General features: G+C 39.9%; 1 protein-coding gene across 2 annotated transcripts; it reads left to right on the plus strand.

The window, feature by feature from the left end:
• The first annotated feature begins 3,597 nt into the window (after positions 1-3,597).
• On the plus strand, positions 3,598-18,440 carry LOC106490896 (granulocyte-macrophage colony-stimulating factor receptor subunit alpha-like). Of its 2 annotated transcripts, none has more exons than XM_013950417.2 (9): positions 3,598-3,700; positions 6,646-6,775; positions 6,868-7,043; positions 7,787-7,926; positions 14,676-14,714; positions 15,657-15,795; positions 16,389-16,476; positions 17,036-17,114; positions 18,067-18,440. In XM_013950417.2, exons 1-9 carry the CDS (start codon positions 3,682-3,684, stop codon positions 18,136-18,138), a joined length of 882 nt encoding a protein of 293 aa, XP_013805871.1. In that variant the 5' UTR covers positions 3,598-3,681; the 3' UTR covers positions 18,139-18,440. The 2 variants fall into 2 exon arrangements, with proteins under 2 accessions (XP_013805871.1, XP_067145822.1); XM_067289721.1 differs by having other exon boundaries at positions 15,660-15,795.
• Positions 18,441-20,364: the final 1,924 nt, after the last annotated feature.

Genomic DNA, 20,364 nt, shown 5'->3' on the forward strand with positions numbered 1-20,364 from the left:
CACCCCAGTCTTCAAAAAGGGCAAGAAGGAGGACCCAGGGAACTACAGGCCAGTCAGCCTCACCTGCATCCCTGGAAAGGTGATGGAGCAGCTCACCCTGGAGGCCATCTCTAAGCATGTGAAGGAAAAGAAGGTGACCAGGAGTAGTCAGCATGGCTTCACCAAGGGGAAATCATGCTTAACCAATCTGATAGCCTTCTATGATGGAATGCCTGGCTGGGGAGATGAGGGGAGAGCAGTGGATGTTGTCTACCTTGACTTCAGCAAGGCTTTTGACACCGTCTCCCATAACATCCTCATAGGCAAGCTCAGGAAGTGTCGGTTAGATGAGTGGATTAGATGAGAGAACTGGCTGAATGACATAGCTTGGAGGGTTGTGATCAGCGGTGCAGAGTCTAGTTGGAGGCCTGTAGCTAGCGGTGTCCCCCAGGGGTCAGTCCTGGGTCCAGCCCTGTTCAACTTCTTCATCAATGACCTGGATGAAGACACAGAGTGCACCCTCAGCAAGTTTTCTGATGATACAAAACTGGGAGGAGTGGCCGATACACCAGAGGGCTGTGCTGCCATTCAGAGAGACCTGGAGAGGCTGGAGAGATGAGCAGAGAGGAACCTCCTGAAGTTCAACAAAGGCAAGCGCAGGGTCCTGCACCTAGGGAGGAATAACCCCATGCACCAGTACAGGCTGGGGGTTGACCTGCTGGAGAGCAGCTCTGTGGAGGAGGACCTGGGAGTGCTGGTGGACACCAAGTTAAGCATGAGGCAGCAATGTGCCCTTGTGGCCAAGAAGGCCAATGGTATCCTGGGGTGCATCAGGAAGAGTGCCAGCAGGCTGAGGGAGGTGATTCTCCCCCTCTCCTCAGCCCAGGAGAGGCCACATCTGGAGTACCGTGCCCAGTTCTGGGCTCCCCAGTACAAGAGGGATGTGGCGCTACTGGAGCAAGTCCAGTGAAGGGCTTCAAAGATGATTAGGGGACTGGAACATCTCTCTTATGAGGAAAGGCTGAGAGAGCTGGGCCTGTTTAGCCTGGAGAAGAGAAGCCTGAGAGGGGATCTTATCAACGTGTACAAATATCTGAAGGGAGGGTGTCAAGAGGATGGGACCAGACTCTTTTCAGTGGTGCCCAGCGACAGGACGCGAGGCAACGGGCACAAACTGAAACACAGGCAGTTCCATCTGAACATGAGGAAAAACTTCTTCACTGTGAGGGTGACAGAGCACTGGCACAGGTTGCCCAGAGAGGTTGTGGAGTCTCCTTCTCTGGAGATATTCAAAACCCGCCTGGACGTGACCCTGTTCAACATGCTCTAGGTGACCCTTCTTGAGCAGGGGGTTTGGACTAGATGATCTCCTGAGGTTCCTTCCAACCTCGACCATTCTGTGATTCTGTGATTCTGTTTAACATGCAAAATTCCCCCTGAACAAGAAAGAATAGATATATGAAGCAAATGCAGAACAGGCATGAAAACACTATTGACTTTTGCTGACTTACTATGAGATGGAATCTTACAAGTTTATGAGACTTCTGCTGTAGTTTCACTTCACACCTATGCCTATCACTTGTATTTGCATTACAATGGAGGCACAGACCTAGAGTTTCACAAGAGGCTTATTTTCTTCATACCTGACATGCTTTAACTGGTAAGTAGTTGAGGTGGACTAAGGGGGTCTTCATATTCTCTGTTCTTTTCTTTCTCTTTCATGTGAGGTCAGCAGATGCTGGAAGAGCAGTTCCTACATTCACAAAGAGTTGAAATCATAGTATGAGCAGCTTTAAGTAGATGAGATCAGTGAAGTTTCACTAGATCCACTGCTCAGATATGTCACAAATCACTAATATTTTTACAGGATACTGATGCCAGAAACCATTAGATTACCTATCCATCTCACATTCTGCCTCACTTCTACCTAAACCCATACCTGAATTACTGCAAGGAGGTTAAAGGTGAATAAACCCCTTATTACTCTGACAATGAAGGAAAAATACTGCTTGCTCTTTACTCAGTACATACTTTTTTGACAAAAAACACTTAAATGTTCTCATGTCATCCCAAATGATTTTATGAAGAGGAAGCAGCATTAAATGCATGAGCAGACATGTCCATATCACAAACATTTTACAAATCTTCCTTTGAAAAAGCTACACCTACAGCTGTAATTGAGTTACAGTAGTTTGCCATACCACAAAAGTAACTATCCATGTACCATGTGATTGCATATTAGAATTGTCAATACTTTAGAAATTACCCATTTGAATAAAAAGTAAATTTGTGGAAGTACAAGACATTCATCCAGCCTCATTTATATTTGCTTATACAGCCCTATTTATTTTAGGGCTGTATACATATTCATTGTGATACAGTCTTTAATTACATCCTTTCCACAGAAGACCTATTTCATTCTATGAACCTCATCGATGCATCTAAGGGTCAATTGTTTAGCTTCCAGCTTTTCACAGCATTATTGTCATCTGGCTGGGCAGGCTTTATATATAATATTGAAAACTAGGTTTCAGGCTCACTGATGTAAATCTGTCCCAAAAACATAACTCACTCTGGTTTTATGGAAGTCTCTGTGATAGAAGTGAGAAAGAGAACAAAAGATCTTGCTTCTGCAGCTCCTGAAATTATGTATCTCAACATCAAGCTAGTACCCTGTTGTCTATACAATGAATAAAATTGAGGAATTGAGACCTGAAGAAGAGGAAACATCTTTTTTGAGAAACCCTTAATTCCTCCTCTGCCCAGAAAAGCAACAAAAACAAAGGCAGATCAGAATCAAGCTATACAAGATACAGGCAAAGAGAAGGACAGGTCTGAACTGATTTGCCGCTCTTCCACAGAGATATAACAGGTATCCATAGTAAGTTTGGTGCACTCAGAGATATAGCTGATCAGATTTAAAGGCTGTAATTTACATTAGTGACTTGATTTCCCTTTTCAAATGTTTTAAAGGTGAGAAAGGCAGAGGGGTCTATAATCAGACTGTGAGCATATGGGATATGTGAAAAAGCAGTTGCTATGTTTCACCAGTTCATGCAAGCTGCTTTGCTGGGCAAAGGACCCAGCCCCATTCTTCAGTGTATAAAGCAATTGAGATGGCACATAAGCCTTGGGCTACTCACCTCAGAGCATGCCAACCTGGGCAGGAGCAGACCCCCATGCCTGGTAGTGGACAACCTGTTGTGTTAGTTCAGGGCTGAGATCACGTTAATGAATGCATTTGGACAGAGGATGTTCAGAGTCTGCAGTCACAGGGAAAGGGGGACTGCACACCTTCCTGGGACAATGGAGGGACTTGAAACAATGGTACCTGACATATATCTGAGCCATAAATTAGGCTCATATATTCTCCTACCTCTGAGGTTTTGCCCTATACAGTAGCCTTTACAAAGCACCTGTGAAATGAATGAGTACAAGTTATGTGAATGAAGTGATAAAGAGCATGTCACTCTATCCTTGCTTAGAAAAACAATGGCTGTGACTGTGCTTTTCCCCCTTATGTTACAGAAGTACAGGATAAGGAAATGAGTAAGACGTAGGCGGGATTTTATATCCTGTTGCACAAGTGATTTAAAAGAACTTAATAATGAAAGCACATTGTCAAAGCACACAAAAATATGCTAAGGCAAATTCAAGGCTTCTGTCCTTTCTGTGCCTTATTACTGTGACCACGACAGGGAAATGGGCTTTCAAGGAGGAGGTATGTTTATTTTTGTCTTTGTTTATTGCTGTTTGACTTTTACTTCAAATAAACTAGGCAAAGAAATAGTGTGTTTTATTATTTGTGCTAGTTTTTGTTATTAAAATAACTCTGAGATGGACAGACACTACCTACAAGTGCATAGTTTTGTCTCTGTTTGATGAATACTAGGCAAAATTTTGATGGCATATTAACATATTTTGTCTACGGTCTGAAATAAGTATATAAAAATATTGAAATATGAAAAGTGTGGCCATATTTCCAGTATTACTGGTCTCATCCAAATAGTAGCATTTTTCCTCTGTGTATTCATCTAGTTAAGTCAAAACCTGCATTACAGTATTGAAAGCAAAGCTTCCTTTCCGTTGGTTAAAAAACCATAACAGTATCAAGAGTACTCAAAAGCTGCATGGTCATGTGCTATTTATATTCATCAGGTTATCAACCAGATGTTATTCTTATCTAATCAACATTGTAATCAGTCTGGATGAGAATAGTCATTGCAGCATGATATTTCTAAATACCTAATATGACCATCTCTTGTGTCACATGTGGATGTGTTTCAGGATTCAGCATATTCTGAGAGGTACTTGAAGGTGGCTTGTGCTTTAACATGGAGTCTAGCAGTAGCAAATTTTCATGATATGATTATAAACTATGATGCAGAAAGGAAACAGCTTCACATAGAAATACTTTATGTTTCCTTAAGAGTTTGATCAACAGGCTTCACCGGAATTACTTGAGATGTGAAAGAAAGATTTTCCCACCACTGGGGGGGGTGAAATACTGTTCTTCAATTGCAATTATTTTTCTGAAGAGGAGAAACATATGATAGTAACACAGGTTAAAAAGAAAAGGAAGAAAGGAAGGAAGGAAGGAAAAAAGAAAAAAGTATTTTCAAAAATAAATTTGCAATTTTCAATGAGCAAAGAATACTGGTGGCATTTCTGTTTAATATTTCATAACTCTGCAAGAGATCAAACTGAGATGTCAGTGACTTACATGTGAATTGCAGATGATGTGAGAGGGGGAAGGAATGAATCCTCCCGGATTCATCTGAACAAAGCAGATAACTGTTGTAGATAGACGCCTCTGGGCTAGTCACCTTGAGCTATCTTTTCAGTGGTGCAGCAAATAAATTTTACTAAGACTTCATCCATCTTATTCCAGACTAGACTGACTAAATTGTGTCTTAAGTACCTGTTTCTTTCCAGTCACTATAAAAGCAGTGTTGAGTTAGTGGCTTAGTTATAGACACATCTATATAGCACCTATGTAAGGATAGGTAAGAAAAACTCTACCCCACAATCTGATGGCTTCTTCAGAGTTAGGTTAAAGTAATTTGGATTTCTTTTTTATTTGCTTCCAATAGCAAGGATGTTATTTATAATCCTTTTCAAATTATCTGGTCCATTGTGTCCAAAAGACTAGAGCTGTTTATGCATATTTTATTCAAGAGTTACTGAATAACGAGTAAAAATTCTCTTGTGTTCAAAGCCCAGATATGACATCCAGTTCTTTCTCATTAATAATCCTGACTACCACAAGGTTGCAGAGACAAACTTTATTTTCTTTGATGTTTTTTCTGCAGCTATGGTTCCTACACAGTTTCTAACATCCACACGAGAGATTAAGGTAATTGAAGTTGGATTAGGAAAAAAAAACAAACCTAGGTTTCCCTGTACCTGGGAAATTGCTTAAAATACTGAGTCGTTATATGGTGGGGTAAAATTACAATCATAGCATCAATCTCACTCAGTTAAGTACTTCTCTCATGAAAAGATATAAAGAATGTCAAGAAAAATTTCAAATATAACTAAAGATATTAAAATATGGAAAAATAAGTTATTCATATATGAGGCAAAGGATGCTTGTGAGTATATTAGTACACTTGTATATACATTTCATTATGAAAGAACGTAGGATGCACTTGAAAAGGAAAAGTGTACTACAGTGAAACTAAACTGTTCTTTGCATCATAGCTGACAAAAAAAGGATCATGACAGTATGGTCCTACCTCTTTTTTAAGGAAATAATGATAGAAAAGTGATGAAGATTGTGTTATTAAAGAGGAATTGCTAAAACAAAACAAAAAATTGGGAGTAAGAAGTCACTAGAACAATATAGGTAGTTCTCAAGCATAAAACAGAAGGAGAAAAATTTCAGTCTTTCATTGAAATAATGGGAGATTATGGGAGAAGCTTCTCATGAAAACTTTGCTCAGTTCCAGGTGATATTAAAAATAGGTTTAGATGATCAGTGTACAGACATCCAAAATACATCTCTTTGACAATGATTCTGCCTTTGTGCAAATCCAAAATGCCTCAGTATTGAACAGATTAGCAACTGTCCCACATTCAAGATCAGTCAGACCCAGAAGTCTGCCATTCTCCCATCAAAAATGTGACACTTCTGTAGGAGCTAGCTCCAGGAAGCAGTCTGAGGATTAGGCTGTAATCACCTGCATCTTACACAAAAGAAAGTGGTGGACATCTTATTTTAAATGTCTAGTCCTTTATAAATCAACCAAAGGTCAGAGCACTTAACACAAACACAGGAGGTATAGCTTGCCTTGCTCATAGTTGTAGAATTTATATTTCACTGTAGTCAGAGTCTTAAATAAAGTAGGGGGCTGGACAAAGGACAAAAGATAACATCTTTGTTATTAGTTTCCACTATATCATTGTGCCTGAGCCTTAGTCTAGCTGATTAAATCCTAGACATATCTTCAGCATCTGAAACAATAGCAGATATTTCTCACAGCTGAACACAGATAAAATTATTACAGTTTTAAAGAAAGTATCTCATTGCTAGACACGAACAGTATGCGTCGGATTTACTAATCGCATGCCTAAAACAACTAAATGTGCATGCAGTGATCTCCTGGCTTTGAGCAGTTACACAGTTTTTCATAGAGTAGACCTGTGACATTCTTCCATTTGCAGGCATGAATGGGACAGCTATTGAAAATTTCATCTGTGTGATTTATAATGTTTCCTTCATGAATTGCACTTGGCATGTAGGCAGCACCGCTCCAGGAGATACCCAATATTTTCTGTACTGGAAGAGCTCAAGGTAAGCAGGTCTGCTTGACTCCAGGGAATTCTGAATTCTGATCTGATATGTCACATTGTCCATATTTAACTGAGGCACTTTGTTATATAAAGGACAGAAGATTTCATGGGATGCCAGAATTACATCAAAGATAATTGTGGAAAACATACAGGATGTAGATTCCAAAATGTGACAATTGAAAATGAGATGGCTCATTTCCTGGTAAATGCATCTAGAAATGGACAAACCATTGAGTCCTATGAGAACAAGATTGCTTTGTACAAAATTGGTAAGGATTTTTTTTTTTTAAATATTATTTCCAGTTTTATACTAAGGGAATGAAGAATTTAGCCCTAGAAAAAGAGCACACGTTTGTAACATACTGATCCTCAGGATGGTTTTTTTCTTTTTTCCCAGCCTTGATGTCTGAAAAGTCAAAATTATAAGAGTGAATGCAAACAATGAATGCAGAGACAATGTGAAATCATAGATTGTGAATATTTCAGTGAAATATTTGTTTTCTAAAAGAAAGATGTCAACTTTGGGGATTAATTCACTAAGGATGCCTCAGAGAGACTATCCTGATGTTGGGCTTATACTTTTATCTCATAATTCTGTTCCTGCACAGAATACAAAAGTATCAAGTGCCTTAAAACTGCAAGCAAAAACCCCCAATACTTGTCAATTAAAGCATGTTGCTAGTAAGAAATATAGAACTAAATTGATTCTGTTTAATATGAATATAGTATCAAAAACCTCTGCACACATTACATTGCCAAATTCAATAAAAGTTTAAAAAAAACTTTTTGTTTTTTAAAATTTTACCTACTGTTACTTCAGATACTCCAGACTCCTCATCGGAGTATTAAATCAGGAAGTTCTGTATCAAAATATGGGGTGAATCTGATAATTCTGGTAAAGCCGCAGCATACCTTTCTAGACCAGTTGCTTGAACATCCACCTGTATTTTATCAAGCCAAAGTGAAGAGAATTGATTTTTATCCAATTGTTTTCCTGATTATATTATTGCAGAAAAGCTCACCGCTCCTTTAAATGTCGCTGTGAACTGTACTGGAGTTTCGTATAGTTGTGAAATTCAGTGGCAACCACCTCGCACAAGTCATGTTAAAAGGGATGCTTGCTTCAAATATGAAATTGTCATAGAAAACACGGTAAGAAGAATTTCTTCTATGACTCTTAGTATTATTCTATATGCTTGCATTTCCACACACATATTTAGCATACAACCAATACCCTGTTCTCTCTTCCCCTTCTTAAGTGGCCTCTTCTTTTTGATATGTAGTAGTCTTCTTGCATCTGAGCTGAGGACTGCTGCTACCCACAAATAGGGTCAGTTGACTGAGGAAATGCTTTCAGCCCACTCAGCAGCTGGTCTTCAAAGAAGCTGGGCAAGGGATTCCCCATGCTGAAGGTGAATAGCTAGCACAAATAAGTAGATTGATTATATCACCTGGTGACATTATTATGGACAATTATAAGATATGTCAACAAACTCTAAGTCTACTACGAAAAATCAAAGCTACGGTTAAACAAGATATGAACAGATTTTGTGTCCCTATAAGATAGTTTGGGTTCTAGTTGTGACTGACCAATAACCCCTAGGACGGGAGAAGGCTCAGAGGGCGAGGTGCCCCATGAAGTTCAGGAACAGTGTAGGATGCGGCTCGTTAATCCTTGATGTTGCATAGAGAACTGACTTTATCTCAACACAAAGGGACCAGAGGATGACCTTTGTTGTAGATAGGCAGCCATAGCCATTAATTGGACCAGATGTAAACATGTCTTCCTAAGTTTATCAAAGTAGTGTGAATGTCTCCCTGAGTTAGCCAGACCAGCATAGGAGGGAAGTATATATGTGGCTGAGCCAAACAAAGAGTATAAAACCTGAACAACTAACAAAGAAATTTCGAAGAGAGCAACAGGCTTGAGCTGGCTTCAACTCACATATCCCGTCCTGGCAATTGGGGATGCCCAGCACAGTGATGGTGAGCATATAACAGAGACTATTTCTATAGTACTGCTAACATTTCAGCAATATTGGGATTCCTAATTTAAGGTTACAGTCGCAAATAAGAGCCTGACAGAAGCGACTCGTGCTGAGTGGGAAGGGTAGTGATAATGTCACCAAAACAGTAAGACCGGCTGCAGATGGGACCGCTACCATTAAAGAGGGTAGAAACCATTATGAATAGCAACAAAGGCTGGAAAATATTAGCTGATAAATTTGAAAAAGAGGGATGGAAAAATCCTATCTGGGATTTTTCGTGGGTAGAATAATATTATACTGATCCCAGTGATATTTGGGATGAATTTGAAACACTGAAGAAAGGAAAGGGAAAAGCAGGCCTTTGCTGTTTTTTAGGAAGTTGCTTGAGAGCAGTACTGGAAAAATTAGAAAAGAAGCTATGTAAGAATAATATGCTAGAAAGAGAGAAAGAAGAAGTTATAAAAGATAACATGATGTATAAAACAAGATGTACACAGCTAGAAAATCAGAATAGGTTCTTCGAATCAAAATTGCAGTTCCATATCATAACCAATGCCCACATACATAGGGATCACTTACTGCAATCTACTCAAATAGACCCTGTTAAAGTAATGGCTGCAATGTATACTGAGGACAATGAGTGGTCAGGAGATATATGGTTTGATCCTGATTCTCCTGATCCTCCTCACAATGATGATTCAGATGACATGGGAGCAGGAAATAATGTGAAAGTAGTTGCTCCCGTGATAAAAATTGAGCAAACACCAGATGCACTCCCTCAGACAACTGAGAGAGGTTTTACTTCCTTGGAGTTAACTGATTTCCAAACTAAATTTTCGGCTAAAGCCGGAGATGTGCCCCTAGAATGCATGGCCCGTATACAGCGAAAAGGAGCAAATCAAGTTACCCTCTCCATGGATGAGGTTCAAAGTTTAGTATTAGTGTTGCCTTTTTCGGTGACATTAGGACCAGGGATTCTTCTACAAACCCCTACACTGCAGCAAGCTGACTCGCTGTGGGGCTGTTCTGTGCCCTGGGCCAGGCGGCTCCCTGCCAGCAAGAGGGGTGGGAAGAGTAAATGGTTGGAGGAGAGCACTCAGGAGTTACAAACTGCCATGCTAAAATCTGCTATTTTGGAAATGCTGGATAGACCAGAGCCTCTAGATCAGAACGAGCAACCCCCAAATATTAACCCTTGGCAATCCCATGCCACTCAGGGGAGTATGCATCCTGTAGTTAAAGGAGCAACAGCAGCGCTAAAACCACTTGCTCTTTCTACAATGATAGGAATAAATGCAGATACTCAGTGGCAGACGGTTCTGCAACAGATGCTCTCTGCTTTACCCTTATATGAAACATCAGGCTCTAAGGTAAAGACTAGGACCATACAAATGGTTAAACCCAGCAACAGCATCGCTCGCTTTCAATTCTGATCAAGAAATACTAAAGCCAAAAATTCTGCAGACGATGTGTCTGAGGAAGGTAGTCCTGTCTGGCGAAAATGCTTAGATAAAGGGTTAACGAGGCGGCAACCGCATGGTCTTCCAATTGCAGTGCTAAAACAATTGGCAGGAGAAACTCAAGCACAGCTATCAGACCTAGTTAATGAACAAAGCGATTCAAAAGAATAGGGGAGCCGGCTCGGCTCCGCTCTGCGGGTCGCAGCCGCCAAGGCAGCTACACGGAACCAGAGTCTGGAAATGTTAAATGATAAATATATCACAACATTTTTGACTGATACAGGAGCGCAGGTTTCAATGATAGATCAGTGTACCTATGCAGGTAAAGCTCCTTTAAAGGAACAAGCAGTTTCAGTAGTAGGCGTTAATGGTGCGATTAACACCTATCCAGTTGTACGGGCTAAATTAATATTGTCCAACGGATGTACCGTAGGACCCCTGTTGTTATTGGGCATAATGAATATTTGGGGAATGAATATTCTGAAAGGAGAGTCTTGGATAGATAGCTGGGGTAAAGGGGAAATTGGTAGTCCTCCAGTTACAGGAAAAACTAATCTCCATATGATTAAGCCTATGAATCTCCTACAAATAGCCCCACTACTGCCTAACAGCGAACCAGTTAACATTCCTCAGTATAAGCTACCTGCTCCTGCCATAAAACCTGTGACAAAATTAGTCAAACAATTAGAGCAACGAGGTATTACAGACAAAAAACATTCACCATATAACAGCCCAACGTGGCCTGTTAAAAAAACAGACAGGGCACGGCACCTGACTATTGACTATAGGACTTTAAATAAAGCAGCTGGCCTTTAACAGCCACTGTTTCTAGCATAGTAGATATAGTTAATAAAATAAATGAACGTGCTTTTCAGTGGATGGGAGTGTTAGATATAAAAGATATGTTCTTTATAAGCCCAATACACGAGGAAGACAAACCAAAATTTGTTTTTACTTGGGGTGGCATACAATGCACCTTTAATCGCCTGCCCCAAGGTTTTAAACATAGCCCCACCCTTGCCCATGCTATTTTAGCTAAAGAACTAGAATCAGTCATCCTCCCACCTAAAGTAACGATTTTACAATATATAGATGATATTCTAATCAGAGGACCAGATGAGGAAAGTCTGCCAAAGTATGGACGCTATTGTCTAGCATTTACAAGAATTAAATATTAGCATTCCCAACTAAAAACAGCAAGGACCAAGTCAAGAGGTTATATTTTTAGGTACTCGATGGATAGGAGGATGGAAAACTGTGCCAGAATCTATATTAATAGAGATACAAAATATTCCGGCACCTTCTGATAAAAAAAAAGAATTGCCGGCTTTTTTAGGAACTTTCGGGTTTTGAACATCACACTTTCCTGGATTCAGTACTCTGGCGAGACCTCTGTATGATTTACTGAAGAAAAACGAGATATGGAACTGGAAACAAAAACGTCATGAAGCTTTAAATGCTTTAAAAGATAAATTGTTACTTACCAGTCTATGGGGCGGATCCACCCTACACACCCATTTATGCTGCATATAGGCATAGGTGATAAGGGATATCAATGGGGATTATGGCAACAAGATGTGCAAGGTAAAAAAGGATTACCCTATTACCTTTGGCTCTAAATCGTGGCAAGGCTCTCAAGGGATCTACACTCCTTTCGAGAAAGCGCTATTAGCGGCATATGAAGGGCTGTTAACTACCGAGCCATTAACTCAGGAAAGGGAAATCAAATTGTGTGTGCCTATTCCTATTTTAAAACAAAATATAACTGGCAAATCTTTACTCCTAGGGGTAGGACAAAAGACTACAGTGCAGCGATGGGCTTTGTGTGTACATCATCGGGTGACAAGTGATAGGACGAACAGAAAAGAAAACAGATTATCGGAGATTATCGGAGATTACCGGAGAGCGTAGAGCAAATTGGGATGCCTGCGGAGTGCTCCCATCCTCCCTCCTCCCCGATACCCGCCGCCGCTCTCTGGCATCTGGTTCACAGACCGGAGCGCCCGGCGCATAGGGAAACAAGGGAGAGACAAAGCCGCAGCTCTATCACTAGAGACCAGAAAAGTTTTCACAGACGAAATGAACGGCTCGGCCCAGTTGGCAGAACTCATATGCTGTATGGGCCGGTGCCACCCAGTGGCTAGGGAACTGGGTGAAAAACAATTGGCAAGTAAATGGTAGAGATGTATGAGGAAAAACACAGTAGGAAAAGATTTATGATATAGCTCAATCTAAAAACATATCCATAGGACATGTATCTGCCCACCAAAAACCTAAAAAACCTGAGGCAAAGTGGAATGAGATGGCTGATCATTTGGCTAGAATAAATGTATTACAAAATTCTGAGGCAGAATGGCTAGGTAAATGGTTACATGAAAGACTAGGACACTCTGGGAGTTATGACTTATTTCAACAGGCTGCAAGGAGAGGACGACCTGTGACAAAAGCTCTGCTAAATCAAAAATCCCGTGTAACATCAAATATCTTCAAAGTAAACTTTTATATTAAACATTGCACTCTCCGTGTGTGGAATATCTAAAAGAACCTGGTCAGAGAGTACTGGACTCTGACACTAGTATAGTGTCTTATTCATGGTACCGTTTTTGATGACGTTAGGTCAGGATCTTCTTTCCTGTAGTTTTCCTCTCTGCATTCTCATAACCCATCTGTCACATTTTATAAGCTCTTAGGTGTTACGCAGAACTAACTCTATCCAGTCAGGGGTTTCATCATGTCTTTTGCAGACAGTCAACCTCACTTTGCATTTGTTCCTACTTGTTGTAATTGTCAGTACTGCTCAATCATGTTTATAGTATTACTAAATAAGATCCGAAGCTTTCCTCATTCCTTGCTGGCTGATTTATTCAGATGTTTTGGGGGGCCTTCAATAGTGTGCGAACAGCAGTGCTTCCACTGATTCTGTAATGAGCATCTGTAAATTAGGATTTGCTGCAAGAGCTTTTAGATATCTCCATCTGGCATTTGTGTATCCAACCTTGCCTTCGTCTGCCGTTGCCTCAGTTTATAATCCTACTGATACCAGTGAGGCATTGCTGAAGCAGTATTTAGTTACTATGACTACCAAAGAGCAAGGGGAGAGGGATAAATCAAGACCTGGACATGATGTATCTAGGCACGACATTGGGTATGACTCCCTTTCCTACCCCCAGACTCCCCTCCCCTCCCCTCCCCCATAAAATAGACGACACTCTCATTTGGTCTTCTGGGGGTTGTTTTGTGTGGAGGTTGATGGACAGATGCACAGTAAAGTGAAATGGATAGTGAATTCAGGGTATAACTAGGATGCTTGCATCAGTGCAAGCGTTCAAGTTCAAAATTGCCCAAATGGTTAACTTTAAATGTAGATAGCTTATCTAAATGTTGCACTCAGGCAACAGTCCTGCTGGTTTAAAGACAAGAACTGTATGACGTTAAACTCATTTGCAGAGCATTAGAGGAAGAAAAAGTGAACAATGCGAAGTAGGAAAGCAGACTGATTAAACAGATAATGCTGAAGGCATCATTTAAGTACTTGTACTACAGCCAGTGCCAAATACTGCTTTTTTGGCGCTTCCTGATTTACTGTTAGCTGAAACTCTGTGATCCTTTTGTGTGCTGCTTCTTCATAAGCAAGCATCCTCCCAGATCCAGCTAACTACTTAGTTGCCTCAACATTTGTAGCTGATCAAATTCTTAGATTTAGCTGAAGTAGGTCTGTGCCTTACACACAGTCGGGAGTGTCTTGAATTTGCATTGCAGCTATTTTAGCAATCCTTATTTGGTAGATATGTCGAAGTCCAATATTGATTGCATGAAAAAGTTCAGTGCTCCATTATGAGCAGATGTAAAATGGCAGTAATGCTGCATCCATTCGCTGAATTTTTTTAAAAGCTTGGTGTCCTTTTAAAAAAAAATTAAAGTGGATCCGTGTTTTCCAATAAAAATAAATGTTCTGTCAGGTTATTGAAGCAGAATAACCAGATTTTTCAGGCCTTAACTCATGGTTGTTATGATACAATTCAGTAATTGTAGGTATTTTAAAGAGCTGGATGAATATGGGCAGTAGTACTATAGCCATCAGAATGAAAAAGCTACACAAACAAAAGTTTTGATGGAAAATAATTGTCTCCATTTACTAGTATGTTTTTTCAGACTCTTTGTTTTGCGTGAGCAAAACATACAATTTTCATTTCTGGGCATTCTGAGCCTTTTTTGTTTGTTTATTTTTTTGATTCTCAGTTTTACCATCAAATTTAAAGAATACCTTATTTCAGAGCACCAGTGGTGAGGAAAAACCTGGAAGAACAGCTTACTTCATAGTCTTAAAAAGAAGGTGTTTAAAATACTAAATGAACATTTTTTTCTGAAAATCAAATACTCAGAAGGCAGGAACCCTCTTTATATAGTAACACAATGAATAATCATAAAAATTAAAGTTTTCTTTTGTTGCTAGGCTGATCCTGAGAAAAGCACCAAAGACACATCTAAAACAGTAAGTCTTCTTTAGCATATTAATCTAATGTTTGTGCTGGGTTGAAAGTTCACCTATATAAGAGCATCTTCAAACCAAATTGTTTTGGTTTTAATCTATCAGTTCCATATATGCTTTTTATCTAAAAGTTTCCTAAGCACAAAATATTTTAACCTGTTATTTATAAAACATGTTTTATAAAACATGGAAAAAAAAATACCTACACAGGTAGAACTTTATATTACTCCTATGCATGTCACAAAGCCTTCCGTTTTATGGTCCATTGTATGTCTTACCTCCTCCTACATACACACACACACACACACACACACGCACACGCACACACACACATACGGATTGTAATTCCACATTTCACTTAGACACACAAAATGTGGAATGTCCTTGGAATGAGCTGAGATGAGGGAGGCAGGAAAAAAACATCTAAAAGATTAAGTTATCATAAAGCAGAAGAAAAAAAAATCAAGTTTTCAAGAAGGCTCAATATTCTTCTGAGAATAATTTCAATATATACCAAATTTTTTCCTTCAGTATAATCTGGCTATTATACTTCAATTTTGAATACATCCATGGGTGCAGAAATATCAAATCTCTAAAGAATTAATTTCTAGTAGAACAAACTACTTGTAGACTGAAAATAAACTTTTGATTTTTTTTTCCAAAGTCACAGTGTTTAAGCGGAAGCTAAGGAGCCTGGGAAGCATACAGTAAATTTCATCTTCACATCACCAATAACAAAGGCATTCAAACAAAAAGGGTTACGATGGAAGAAACTGATTTATTAAGGGATAAAAATTTTGTTTGTTGTTTGACTCTAGTCTGTTCACAGAAGTATGTGCAAACTTTCTTCTGCAATAGTTTGCATCAATAAATAAACCTTACACATTATCATCATCTGCACCTCTAGTGAAGGAAAAGCTCTAAGTCCAGTTGTTTTGTATTTAGAAGAGAAACATCACAGGAAGATCCTACATATTTCAAAACTTCAATGCAGAAAAAAGGTACAGCGTCAAAATCAGAGCAACTGACAATGGTTGTTTAGTGAGCACAAACTGGGGGGAATGGAGTACACCTGTTGAGTTTGGTAAGAATGAAAATCATTTTCTTGGCCTAGTTTTCTCTCAATTATTACTTGTCTGCCTCATTTATTGCTTCATATTTACATATAGAAACGCATTTAAATGATGTTCACATGTTATTCCCATGTGACAGGATGAAAAAGAGGAAAGAATTTGCACCCATTCTCATGCTAGGGAAGCCTCCAAGCACTCTGGTATGACAGCAGGTGCTTATTGCAAGGAGATAGCCAGTGAATAAAACAGATCTTCTTCAGGTCTCTATTGCCAGCACTTTTTCTTCTCCCATTTCTACTTCTGTCTTTATAAACTTGTCTTTTCCACTGTTATGATTTGTCACCTTGCATTTTGAAGTGCTCTAAAGGCCTCAGTTCCTTGCAAAAAGCTTTGCAATGTCTCAGGTTACTGTAGACAGTCCATGTATTGCCAACCATCCTGTTTCTTCACACCTTACAAGGCAATGGGGAGCTAAGCTGAGGAAGAAGCCACTTCATATTGGTGTTTGATACTATCATTTATCAAAGCAGATGTTTCACACAGCTGTGTGGTCATTTCTATTCTGTGATACTAATGAGCACTTTGATGACTGCTTGTCTTTCAGGAAGAGAACATCCTACATCTACTTCAGGATATATGCTATTTCTGCTATCAGTGATAACAGCAAGTCTCATATTTTTTCTCTGCATAATGTAAGCCTTATTTCTTGGGGAAAATTTTTATTCTGTGCCTGAATAAAAAAAACCCAACAACTTTCCTCCCCCCAACCAAGAAAAGTTCTGATACCTATTACAAGGAGAAGAGAGGGGAAAACCTGACACTGAACTATAGCACGAGACATGACCTGCTGGATGTTCCTCATGTGGGCTCTATAGTTCTAATTCCCAGTGTAACACAACTCCCTCCAGTGGTGGGAGAAGGCCTTACACTCATGCCCCTCTCCCACCTTCAGACGCTGTAATGTAGATGGATGGCACATAAAATTGTTTCTTTGTTTTGCGGATATTCCCCGTTCAGAGACAGAAATAAAGTGATTTACTACGATTCTTTAACAATTCGTTAAAGAAGTTATAGTCCAAATTCTGAATAATGAACTGATACCATTGTGCTCACCCATGTAATTCTTAGTTATTCTTTCATTACTTCAGTCTTGGGGGAAGAAAATAATACCTCAAGAGTACCATAACATAATCAGTGTTGATATGTCTGCATACTCAGTCTTGTCTTCACCACCCCTTTTTGTTGCTGTAGAACTTGTTTGAAAGCAACATCTGCTCCAGTACCACAGCCAAAAGACCCATTCCATGAGATCTCTCTTATGCATTTCCAGGTATGTTTTCTTTCCATTTGCAGGAAATTTGTTATAAATGAGGATCCATTGCAGCCTGAAAGATATGACCTAAGTGCCAGAGAGATGCTCAGAAGCGAGGAGTAATTTTCTCTCTTTTTCCTGTAAATGGGGTACTGAAAGAGGAAGTCCACATGCAAATAATTCTTTTATTTTTCTTTTTATGTTCTGAAGCATTTGGGGTACCTGGTGCATTGGGGAAGTACACAGTTTCACCCTGTTCTCCCTATAAGCCATAAGTCATGACTAGAACAGTGCTGTGCCTAAGTTTCTCAGCACAATGATAAAGCACATCAAGACTGTTGGTCAGCTGTGGGGGAGAGAAGGGGCAGAAAAATCTACTGCTAACCAAAAATACTTGTGTCATAGCAGATGTTGAGACCTGTATAGTTTCTAGGGTGCAGTAAGCAAGAGAGTCACAGCACAGAATTGGGGGATTCTAGCTTATGCAGAGAGCTTCAGACAGTTGTTCTTAATGAGAAGAACAAGGAAGAGATGGACAGACAATCGCAGGTAACAGTGGAGACCTGCAGGTTTAGAGGGCACTGTGGCAAAGTTTTCTGCAATTCAGAAAGTCTTTGAGTTGATTACATCCATGTCTGGAAACAAGAACATGCGTGCAAGTACACGGTGGACCACTGGAGAGCCTTTATAAAACCTTTTAATTTCTGTTCCTTAGTCACTTTGACTTCTCCATATTTAGAAAGATTAATTTTCTGGCTTTGGAGTAGAAAAGTATTTTGTTTCTCTTTGGGGAGCTCACCATGAAGGAAAGACCTGGGAAGATCTACTTCAGTGCTCTCACTGACAGGGTCCCACGGCAACTTCTATAAAATAAATAGCCACTGTCTGAATAACAGGTAGGTCATAAATTGTAACTAGTGGCTAATCTCATGCATTAAACTAATGAAATGTTTTATTCTTCCTTTATTAGACAGAACATGAGAATCAATTAATAAAGCATGAAACTGAAGAAGTAATAACAACGATTGAAGAAATGGCATAATGGAATGCAAGTGAAATGAGCAGTTTGAATTTTTCTGCACACCTTTATGTCTGGTTTCTCTATCTTTTGGGCAGAGATAACAGTGTTACCTGTAAAGACAGTTCCCTAAGAACCTATCTTTAAAAACTTCTTTGTATTTGCTTGCATTTTCCTTAAATAATTTGAGTTGTTTTGACTCTTCTTGTTTCTTCTTATGATGAATATTCTTGCAATGTTTCAGAAAAATATTTCAGTAGTGCTTGGAAGTTATTGCTGGACAAATGTGCACTGCTTTTCTACCCCATGCAAAAGAATAAAATAAAAACAACTGAATTTAAGGTTCCCATACAAAATCTCCAGTGGTCCAATGACTTGGAAAAGGTACAACTACATCTGGATTGTGATCAGAAATACAAATTTGTCATCCGTGTGAAAATCCAGTGAAAACTGGCCATGATTAAGCCTCTTTAAAATGATCATTTGCACATACAAAAGGAATATTGTTAAAGGCGTCAGGAGATAATTTCCTTATAAGTCCATTTGCTACCTCCAGACTATGTTGTTAAATCCTTCTGCAGAGCATTCCTAAGATGTTGCTCCCAGACACTTACAAAAACAAAAATTTCCTCCCAGTTCTTCTCACTTCATATCTGTTGTAGATGAAAAAGTAGCTTAAATTCTGGATGCTAACAGGCAGCAGATAATTGTGTATGTGTGTGGGAGGGGGGGGGGGGGGAGGGGGGTAGTGAATGCCAGAAACTGAACTGTTGAGCTCTCAAGCAGAAGCCTGCCACTTGCTAGCTGCAAAAGGTGGTTGTATATTTTGATAACACCTGGACTAAACAGAAGAGGCACATCCTGAATCCTCCAATTAGTAAGGAGACATGAGAGAGGACCACCAATTAGGAGGCTGATCACATGTGCTTCTGCACATGGACTATTTAGATTGAGAAAACTGGGGGCTATGTCTATCCCATGCCTACTAGACTATTCTATCCTGACTGGCTTTTCCAAAGCTTTATCTGAGACTGTTAAAACACTTCTTTTGAAATTGGTTCCATCTTTGTCTCTGCATTTCTGCCAGAGGAACCATAGGGCAGACTCTTGCACAGTGGAACGCCTTGAGTGATATGCACATTCAGGTAAATTGAATTACTGCAAAACAAAAGAGGTACTGCTGAGGCTAAGAAAAGACTGTGCTAGGTAAAAAAGCCTCAGTGGTTCCTCTTAACTCAAGAAGCTTGGGTTGGTTGTCCCCATCAAAGCAGAGCTTCCTATGGGAGTTTCACTTCTGTCCAGAGCAGAGCCCTGGGTGGAGGAAGGCCTGCCTTGAGCCATCTCTTAGCTGAGGTCCAAATGACAGTGCACCATCCTCTGATGCCAAGGGAGCTCCTGCAGCAGAGGTGATCTATAAGGTCAGGAGGAAGCAAGTGGTGGCAGTGGGAGATTTGCTTATGGGTGCAGGAAAGCTGGGTCTATGAAGTATGGGAGAACATGCCTGCCATGGTAAGTTTTGTGCTGGGGCAAAGGTAGCAGATGCCATGAGCTGTTCAGAGGGGTTACTTGGGACTGCAGGGGAGCAGCAGATAGCTGTGATTCATGGCATGGTACCCAAGACACAGGGAATGATATTCTGGAGGCTAAACCCAAGCTGTTTACAGGAAACTTCAGCCCAGCATGTCCTCAGCTGGATTCTCTGAATTACTACCAATCTCCTGACTAAGGGCTGAGAAATGGGCAGAGCTCTGGATCTCAGACTCTTTCCTGCCCTGAGTGAGCTGAAGACTGCTCTCATGACATGCAAGGTCTATGTTATGGTACTTGCTTTTCTCTTTTCCCTCAGTATCTTAAAGTTGACCATGTCATGGTCCCTGCAGTCAAGGCTGCCATTGACTGTCATATCCCAGACTGTTTCTTTATTCATGAATCACAGATCTAGCTGAGCACCTCCTATAGTCAGCTTGTATAAAACCTGTATCAAAATATTGTTCCTGGTGCCCTCTACAGTTCTCCTTGGTTGCTTGTATGCTGCTATGTTGCCTTCCAACAGATTTCAGGATGGTTAATGTTGCCTCAGGTCGTCTAAATCCCCTTATGGTGAGTAAAGTCCCCTTGAGGCAATAAAATCCCACCAGACTAGATGCCCTCCAAAGATCCCTTTCAAAATTAAGTTTTTCTATGATTCTGTGATTTGAAATAAGCTTTCATTAATTGCTTCTTTTCAATAACTTTTAAAAAACAGAACTA

Source organism: Apteryx mantelli, chromosome 1, assembly GCF_036417845.1.
Source record: "Apteryx mantelli isolate bAptMan1 chromosome 1, bAptMan1.hap1, whole genome shotgun sequence".
Taxonomy (NCBI): Eukaryota; Metazoa; Chordata; class Aves; order Apterygiformes; family Apterygidae; genus Apteryx; species Apteryx mantelli.

What these genes read in the sequence shown, in the direction of transcription:
- LOC106490896 (XM_013950417.2), top strand. An exon ending in CTGTACTGGAAGAGCTCAAG is followed by an intron (nt 6,776 to 6,867) that starts GTAAGCAGGTCT and finishes TGTTATATAAAG; the next exon opens with GACAGAAGATTTCATGGGAT. An exon ending in GAGTACACCTGTTGAGTTTG is followed by an intron (nt 15,796 to 16,388) that starts GTAAGAATGAAA and finishes CTTGTCTTTCAG; the next exon opens with GAAGAGAACATCCTACATCT.